Source organism: Perna viridis, chromosome 1 (assembly GCF_037379345.1).
Source record: "Perna viridis isolate PV_CMFRI_1.1 ecotype Kerala chromosome 1, ASM3737934v1, whole genome shotgun sequence".
Lineage (NCBI taxonomy): Eukaryota > Metazoa > Mollusca > Bivalvia > Mytilida > Mytilidae > Perna > Perna viridis.
This window is the reverse complement of record NC_142445.1, coordinates 10,566,864-10,576,559: the sequence shown is the minus strand read 5'-3', so window position 1 is coordinate 10,576,559 and position 9,696 is coordinate 10,566,864. Positions and strand designations below refer to the sequence as shown.

Below are 9,696 nucleotides of genomic sequence, written 5' to 3'. Positions count from 1 at the left end.
TTTACTTAGAGTTGGTACTTTCTTAGTTTTAAAGCTACGACCAAAACTTACAGATTTTAATACTACAGTTATTTTGTTTTGGGCTCATGCGTGAGTTGTCGAGTTTTCTTTATCAGACTACATATATTTTAGTTTAAACATATTTAATTTATTAACACCAAACATATGTACGGAATAGATCAAACAAAGTTTAACAAACAGCATTCGGAAACAAGCACTAAGCTTTTATTAATCCGTTTCCTTATCAACAATGACAATTTATACATTTAAACATACAACAAGGATGCTTAGGAAACAAGAAACATCATGTACATGTACTACTATGTAATGCAATATAGATATTGATAATGAAATGAAATTAAATTAAAAAAGAAAAAAAAAAAGATATATATATTCATGTTGGGAAGAATGAAGAATGGAGTATTGAAATGCAGTTCAACAGAAGCGTTTGCTCTGAACAATGTACTTTTGGACAAGTTTAAATACATAAATATTTTCATCAAATGTTAGAATATCTGACCTATACAATAACAAGTTTATATCGATAGGATAATCAAGTGTATTTAAAGTTAAAGTACGAAGCTGGTCATACTTATTACACTGTAAAATAAAATAATAAGTTGATTCGACAAGACCACATGAACAGTTTGGAGAGTCTACAAGATTTCGCATGAACAGATGCTCGTTAAGGGAGCTGCTGTTCATGCGAATCCTTGCATGTAGAACCTGTCCTTGCCTTGTCCCTGTATAATAATATTTTGGACATGATTTTTATGTGTCTCTAGTTTTCTCTTAAATATGCTTAATGAACCAGACATTCGTGTTTCCAATGGCATACTATTCCAAAGACGGATTGTAGATTGCAGAAAGTATTCAGAGTACCAGTTTGTGCGTGTACGGAAATTAATAATGTTATAAAGCCGTGTCGATCACCAACCGCACTAGGAACAAGGTCACATAAATAAGTTGGGGATTCCTTGTTTATAATATTATATAACAAAATAAATGTATGTTTGTCCTTCCTGGACGAAACTGTCTCCCAACCCGCATCTTAATATAGTTTTTTAATGACGTTAATTTTGATATCGGGAAAGCTACACTGGTTCAAAAATTATCTTTCCGGGAGGGAACAAAGGGTGGTTCTTAGTGGTGGAAGCTCTGACTGGACATCCTGTGAAGATGGTGTACCCAGGGCTCCATATTAGGACCCAAGCTGTTTTTGTTATTTATTACTGATATTGTAGAAGATATTAATGCCAGTGTTAAATTGTCTGCAGATGACACGAGCATTTAAATAATAGTAGACAATGCCGCAATCGCCGCTGACATACTAAATAGAGATCTTGAGAAGATTCATAACTGGTAAAAAAAGTGGTTAGTAAAATTTAACCCGCAAAGGACGGAAACAAAAACCATATCCCGTAAAACCGTTAAGCCAGTACACCCGCCTATTTCTATGAATGGCCATAACATTCAAAAGGTTGCTTCTCATAAACACCTGGGCATTTATTTTTCAAGTAATGGTTCTTGGCATGATCACATTGAATATATTGTTCAGAAAGCTTTTATGAGAGTAAATGTTTTGCGTAAGGTGCGTTTTGTCATTGACAGGTATGTCTTTGAGAAAATGTACTTTTCTTATATCAGACCTATCCTTGAATATGGTGACATCATTTGACAAAACCACACCCAATATCTAGGTAACAAGTTTGAGAGTATTCAATTAGAAGTTATGCGCATCATCACGGGAGGGACATATATATTGTCAGTTGTGTCGACTGTACTCAGTTTCATACGAAAACAAATGCAGAATTTTCCAAAATGTGTCCTCAACTGAAAACCAGATTACTTAAAATCAAAGATTTGAGGAAATTGCTATATTCCAAAGAAAATCACAATTGCATTTGCTTTTGTGAAACATAAGTTATGTTTGCTTCTTTCATTATACATTCTCTTTATGTTAATCTAACAATGTTCCATCAATACTAAATAAAGTATAAAATGTTCTTTTTTTTTAAACTTTCACCGATTAGTCTAAAGCACTGTGGTCTTCATCCCAGTTCATCATTGTAAAATATCTAAAAGAAAAAAAAACGTGTTTACTATTAGATTGGTCGAAATTCCTATGGCAGATACTCCGTGCATCTCAGGCAGAACGAGAATGTTTGAAAAGTCAAACACTTGTACGAGTTCAGATTTATTTTGTGCTGCCTCGGGAAGGCATGTCACCCCACTCTCGAGTACATTATTCTTACTCCGAGCCAGCCAGTCGTCACTCTATACGCCGCGGGCTAGGCAAAGAAGCAGTAAGTTTTCATAAAAGTCTTGAGTGCAACTCGACCAAGGGTTTGAATCCACAACCTCCCACATTGAAAGCGTGCAGTTTTTTTACCATCAGCTACATTTTATTATATAAATAACATATAGATATGAGAATAATAGAGCAGTTTGTTATCCCGAGAAAATCGTTGCCATCCCGAGGCGTTGCCGATGCCAACAACCGTATTTTCAAGGCGTTCAAAACTCTTAATCATCCTTCAAGCTATGAGTTATTATATATTTTATTATACGGAATGTTCCATTGGCATTCTTTTTTCACACTAAACCCTAACAAAATCAGTTTTGCATGTTTTTTTTGTTTTGTTTTTTGTATATATATTCAATCCGACTATGCGTCCTTACAACAATACATCAAAAACAAACAAACAAAAATATCAAGAATTCAGGTTATGGAAATTTATCAACAATGACAAATACTCATGAAAAAAACTTTCTTTTTCAAGCTACAACCTCAATCTCATTTTAATTTTACAATACAATAAGAAATATGTGATCACAAATTCATAGTAGATTTGGCATCATAAATACAAAGAATAAACGTCTGCTTCGCTAAATCGATGTTATATCAGTACTGATTAAGACTACCTAAGATTTTACCTGCACCAGTCTAGCTCTTCACGAACGGGTAATAGACAAAAAAAACTATCAACCTCTGAGCCATGTGATAGAGCAGAATATTACCTTGTACTAAACCAATCAAAATTCAGCAAATTGACATGAAGTATAATAAATACATTAATGATACTTGTGTGACATTTCGCCTGAGGTAATCTTGTGCATTTACTTAATTGTACGTACTTTTTAATCTCATTATCTAACCACCCTTTGTGTAACAACTTTGACAGCCATTGTTCTGGTAAGGCAGTTATCCCAAGCTTACACCCTAACATTGCACCTGCAACACACGCATTAGAATCTGCATCTCCACCCTGGAAAGAAGACAAAGGATGTACGGTTATAACTCGGTCTTAACTAGACTGTACATAAAAATTTACCATAAATAAAATGATACCATTCTACTTTTCATATTTTATTTGTATATTATTTATGTACAATCAGATCAAGTGTGGTTGGCATCCGAATAAATTGTTTAACTTTGACAAAACCACTCTATTAACACTACAAATTTGGTACGGTTAGTTTTCTGTTAGATTTATTGCATTGTCTGGCTACATTTCTTTTTCCATTTAAAAAATATCATCAGGCGTGTATGTTTTTACGACAGTGCATAATTAATACAAATGAAAGAAACCACATCTCTAAATAATTCTTAAATACTTTGCACGTAAATGGAATGACAGATTTACCTATTATAAAATCGAACTCAGTCAAATAAAAAGAAGCATGAAAAAGACGGTTCTGACTGTAAAAAATACCCGTATTACCTGCATGATAATTTTTGTAATGGCCTTCTTGAAATTATCCTGCTTTAATGCCCAGAATCCGGAGCCCATTGACTTGTATGTATAGCCTATTTTTCTTTCTTCATCAAGTTTAAGTTTCTTAATATTTTCACATTTCAGATAAATCATAAGTTCTTTCTTTTGGTCTTCAGTCTCTAAACATTCAGACGCAAATCTATACGCCTCGTTTATAATGTCCTCGACTTTGTACTGACCCTTTTTGTCTCGATGATTCCCTTGTATCATGGTTGCTATGGCAACAGACACAGCAACAGCTGAGGCTTGACACCTGTTTATAGAAAAAAGAGTTAATGACGATTACTGGAGTCTTCTAAACAATATATACACATGTATATTATTATCATTATTATTTCTAGGCATTTTTTTAAAGCGTGTTATATAACAATACATTTAGTCTAAGCGCTTTACATATTAAAAATATACACAAATTATACATACATGAGAGGAACTAGTTAAAAATAAAGATAAAAGATTGAAACAAATTTATAAAGAGAAATCGATTACATTTTTGTATATATACAACAAAGTGGTGATGACCATTACCTGTGACGGTTTTTGTTTTGTTTTGTCTTGTGTTGGCTTTGGACGGGTTCTAGTGGACAGTTACATATCAGTGACTGTTTATGTATCCCTGTATAAGTAACATACATTGTACCAGAGATTAAAATGAAAGCGTACTTGATATACATATGAATGTGAAAAAAAATCGTATTAAATTGTGCTTACCTAGGATCGTAATGAGTAATTTTAGCAAATTCTAAAGCATTATTCCTAACTTGAAATAAGTCCCAGTATACATGAACTCCAACAAATGATGTTCTCATTACAGCTCCATTTGGAGCAATGTTTCTTTGGCTACTGTCCCATACTAGCTGTGCAGCCTTAAAGAAAGGCAAACATACCATTCAAAGATGACAGAATCAATACAAATGCGCTAAACATACGAATCAACATATAGATATAAAATTAAAATAACAAAAAATAACAGATTAAATAACAGTAGTTTAAAACTAGTTAACTGTGGTGCTGTTCAGTATTAAGATGTTTAAAGTTTTATTGTATAAATCTGTTGAGTTTAATGCTGACTTGATATTTGACAAGTATCAGTTCTAAAGTTAAAAAAATTGGTTCACAATTATTCAGTCCTGCGAACAGTCAAAGAGTTTTAAGGTATATTCATTTTTTACTTATCTTATTATTCCAGTTTAAATGTGAAAATTCTATCTTTAATTCAGTTGGAAATGTCTGCCGAATTTTTCGTGTAAGTGTCTGGCTACAATATAAAGTCACAAATTCTTAACAACATAAACGTCACTTCGCTAAAATGTCCAGTACTTCATTAAAGGTACATTCTTACTGCATGAGGATCCTTTAAATAATCTGGATTCCTAACAACTGTCAATGTTGTTTTGCCAATTCCTAAGCCAGCAACGTCGCCAAGTTCGGGAAAGCCTTTATTTACCCATCCAAGTAGTTTGGAAGCAAAATCACAACAATCAGCCTGTTCAAAAATAGACAAAGAAGAGTTTCACTATTTGAACAAGTGATCACATTAGCCCTCTCCCCTGTATTCCAAAAGTGAACAGGAGACATAACATCAAAATAGTAAATGCGATATAAACACCATAATTAATCGAATTTATTTTTTAGCCCAAAGTGTTTTTAACCTGAAACATTTCGACAGCAATTGCCGATAATTCAACAAACCTTTCCTTTAGTGTCGGTAAGCGACCTCATAATTAGTATCATCTGATCACTGTCGTCGGTCCAGTCTCCGTCTTTCCATCTTGTCCGATGTCCATCCGACACAATGACTTTGTGGTAAAATTCTAGCTCCTTGATAACACTCTTGTAATACTGAAAAGAAGACCCAATAATAAACTGTATGTTTGCAGGTAGATTAGCCTTCAAATAACCGATCCTTCTCTTCCTGCGTAAAACCATAATAGCGATTTTATCACAAGTCGTTTAAAATTGACAATTGGTTTGCTCTTACTACCTTTTGCTTCATAGTTGTTCATCGCTTTGTCTTGAAAGACTTGCCAGTTTCCATGTAGCTGTATTTCGTAGTTTGTTATATCAGTTATTTTCTTACCAATTTACATTCTCTTTTGGTGAGAAACTCCGTGAGGAGTCCTATTCCATCTCCTATACACTGTCCATATATAGTGGCTAATATCCTTTTCAGTGTTTCTTTGTTTGGCGTCTTCTGTTGAAACATATATGTAAATATACCATAAACATTTATTTTTTGAATGGTGAGAAGTTATTACAACTTAAACAAAGAAAGCACATATGATTTAACTTTGGTCGGTAGTAAGCGTTATGTGTATATATAAGCAATTCTCAGTAATTCTTGTTATGTTTCCAATATGGCACTGAGAAAAAACAAACAAACAAACAAAAAGCCCTCAACTCTTGATCAGAATTCGTATGCAATGCCAAAAAAAAGGAAAGTGATATAAATCCGCTATATGAAGCTCAAGATGCTGGATTGTTTAAATGGATTTTTTTTTCAGATCCAAATATTTTTGCAGCAAAAAAAGCAAAAACTTAATAGTTGAAGCTTAATCATTGTTTGTTTTCAAAATCCTGAAATGTATTGGCCTTTTGTGAGTTGTATTTTAACAATTTGCTTCTTTTCAAAAAGCATTTCCTGCCTTTATCCATGACGCAGGGCATCATGATTTTTTACATTACAAAACAAAACGTTATCAATTTAACTATTATGCAAAAAGTCTTTTCCTGTAAGCTTAGTTGATGCAAGAGTAATCAAGGTAACCAATGTTCCAGCAGAAATCAAAAGAATGTACTCTAGGGACAAACACCAGACGTGAAAAACAGACACAAACAAAATAAAACAACCAAAACAACACGCACAAAGCAACAAAAGTAAATGATCAAATCGGACTCCACTTTTCTGGGTTTTCTTTTTGCGTCAGCTTTATTTGTGGAGTTGAATTTCTTCAATATAAACATTAAATGTATTCTTTTAAAAATTATCTCATATAGATGGACATAATACAAGAAGCAAGAGCAAACTGAAAACAGAAGAAAAACAGAGGATAAAAACTGAGCACTAACTTGAAACCCGCTACTCACCCATCTGATAACACGCACTTTCTGACATCCAAACTGATTTAGATCAAAATATAAAATAGGAGGTGTACATTGTGAAATATAAAAAGATTATGTGAAGATTTCAATCCATTTCATTCTGTGGTATAGGAAGAAGGACATGGGGTACCCAACTCTTTTCTGTTACTCCTCCTATTTTAGATTTTGTTCCGAATCAATTTAGGAGTTTCATATAGAAAAACATGGACTTTATCATTTGTGCATATAAGGACATGGGGGACCCCTCTTTTACCCGTTACTCCTCCTATACTACTGAATGAAATTGAATGACACTTTCACAGAATCTTCAATGCATGTCCTCATTGTGCACCTCTTATCTAAGATTTTGATCCGAATCAATTTGGGGTTTCACATAGCAAAACATGGACTTTGCCTTTTATGCATTTTGGGACATGGGGACCCATCTCTTATCCGTTACTAATCATATACCACTGAATCAAATTGAATGATTTTTTTTATTTAATTCCATTCAGTGGTATAAGAGAGTAACGGATAAAAGATTAGGGACTGACATATACTATAGTAAGAATAAAAATATAAATGTAACTTCGTCCTTGGTGATGAATGTGGCTTCCTGTTTCGATAGCTTTGGTGTTGAGTACTTCTTGTAAACAATTAATTTTATAAATATACAATGTTCAGTAACAGTAATCTAGGGCTGTAACTTAGTACACGATGTATGGTAGTACAGACCCTTCTATAAGTTAACGTTATCTTCCCTGTATCAATTTGATTCGATGGATCAGTGTAGCGCATAGAGTCGTCACACTCTGAGACTTTGTATGATATTGATTTGTTGTGACATGCATCATTAATTTGATCCTCTATCCTACATAATAACACCTAGATGAACTGTCCCGTACTACCATACATCGCGTACTGTTACAGCCCAAGATTAATCCTACGAGGGGGAATGACCCGGCCAGCGAAAGCTATATTTTTATATAGCCTAGCTGGCCGAGTGGTCTAGGGCGCTGGACTTAGTGCAGGCGGTGTTGCCATAGATGTTACATGATTGATTGATTGATTGTTGGGGTTTAACGTCCGAGCAGCAATATTTCAGCTATATTCAGACGATGAACATGAAACGGATGATAAAATGAACATGAAATGATGATGAAATGAAAAACGGGATGGGACACAAGGACAGTAGGGTCGACAAATTTTGATTGCCACTAGAAAAAGGGAGGGATGGGTAAGGTCGGGCAATTTAGCCTCCTGTGGCGGAGCCCTATGGTTCCTACTCCGGGAGAATACCACAGTAGGGTTCATTAACGTGCAAGGAACGTGGCATTTTTCCCAACACGGTGCACCACTATGGTTTGCGGTCAGGTTTTCCGTATTGTAGCCTGACAACCCCAGCATGTAACATGCCAGGGGTACCCCACTCCACCACCTGGGGCACACATCCCAGTTGCTCTGTGGGCAGAGCGCCTAGCCCCCAGCTAGGTTTCTGAGCACTATTTAGTCGCCTTTTACGACAAGCTTAGCGATGCTGCAGGCCAATTCTTTTGACACCCGGACAGCGGTATGAATTCGAGTCACGCGGAGGGAACGACCAAAAAGTTTGCATCGCAAATTTGACAGTTCTAACAACGCTGGAAAATTTTCAGACCCTTCTATATATATAGAGTCGAAATTCCCATGTTTTTGGAATTCAAAAAATATATTCTGACTACGAAAATCGCCACAAGTCATCAACAGAGTCCCAGGTGTATCAATTATGATAATATTGGACGTGAATAACAAATAAGCTATTTTTTTACGATAGAATAAACTCTCTAGGGTGACTGGGTAGACTACCCAAGTGTATTTCGTTCAGCACTGTTCTAATCGGCGTTGTGACGTCTATTTTGCTTTTTACGGACTGATTTGAAGTTTACACCGGATCGAAAAGTTCCGGGGTCACACGTCATTATGAATTTTTTGTCCACATCACGTAAAGAAGAAACCACATCACGTAAAGAAGAAATCACTGCACGTAAAGAAAAGAAAATGCACATAAAGTATTTAGAGATCGACATAAGGTAAAGATGAAACGACCTCACGTTATAAGAAAACTACTGCACGTAAAGATAAATCCACATAACGTAAATATATGTTGACATAACGTAATCATAAAACGACAGAACGTAAAGACAAAACGACATAATGTAAAGATGTTCCTACATAACGTAAATACAAAATGACCACATGTAATTATAAAACCACAGCAAGTAATATAAAATTGACAACACGTAAACAAATGTGTATCTCAAAAGACAGTTTAGGCGTTCCATACTAATCTGACTGCATATTTGATGTACCTGTATAAATAGTCAGTTAGCCTGACTGCTATCATTACCTTCTATCGTATTGGTACTTTAAAAACTGAACGAAAACACATTTACTTACAGAAGCAAGATCGGTTGAAGCCATTGGACATTTCATAAAATCGCCGGATATAACAGATAAAAATAGAACTTCTATTTATAACCATGATATGTTTGAAGAACGACGGATTATTGAATAAGACGGTTGTTTTGTCTTTACTTACTTACACTGTATGTAATGCCGGGGACCATGTGCACTTTTCTGGGAGCCAATACTGGCCGAAGACCATAAAATAAACTAAGATAATTTTTTTATTAGAATGGACGTGGTCAAAGAACTTATAAAAGCTTGCAACGTAAAACTTACATTACAAAATGTTGGGGAGTTTGTATATCGTCAGTTGGGGGACCCGGTGTAGTATGAGGGATGGAAGGACGGTAAAAGTTCGGTGTTTGGTATACTGTTAGTCAGTTTAGGAGCC

The 9,696-nt window shown here is 34.9% G+C and overlaps 1 protein-coding gene across 1 annotated transcript; it reads right to left on the bottom strand.

The window, feature by feature from the left end:
- Window positions 1–189: 189 nt before the first annotated feature.
- On the bottom strand, window positions 190–9,409 carry LOC148627207 (uncharacterized). The gene is made up of 8 exons (XM_088569635.1): window positions 9,297–9,409; window positions 5,860–5,973; window positions 5,472–5,621; window positions 5,122–5,265; window positions 4,491–4,645; window positions 3,726–4,032; window positions 3,139–3,269; window positions 190–2,078 (listed from the first exon to the last, which is right to left on the bottom strand). Exons 1-8 carry the CDS (start codon window positions 9,330–9,332, stop codon window positions 2,030–2,032), a joined length of 1,086 nt encoding a protein of 361 aa, XP_088425761.1. The 5' UTR covers window positions 9,333–9,409; the 3' UTR covers window positions 190–2,029.
- Between the last annotated feature and the right edge of the window lie 287 nt (window positions 9,410–9,696).

What these genes read in the sequence shown, in the direction of transcription:
- LOC148627207 (XM_088569635.1), bottom strand. Translation starts at nt 9,332, where the DNA reads ATGAAATGTCCAATGGCTTCAACCGATCTTGCTTCT. An exon ending in TTACCGACACTAAAGGAAAG is followed by an intron (nt 5,266 to 5,471) that starts GTTTGTTGAATT and finishes ATTTTTGAACAG; the next exon opens with GCTGATTGTTGTGATTTTGC. An exon ending in TTAGATAATGAGATTAAAAA is followed by an intron (nt 2,079 to 3,138) that starts GTACGTACAATT and finishes TTTTTCTTTTAG; the next exon opens with ATATTTTACAATGATGAACT.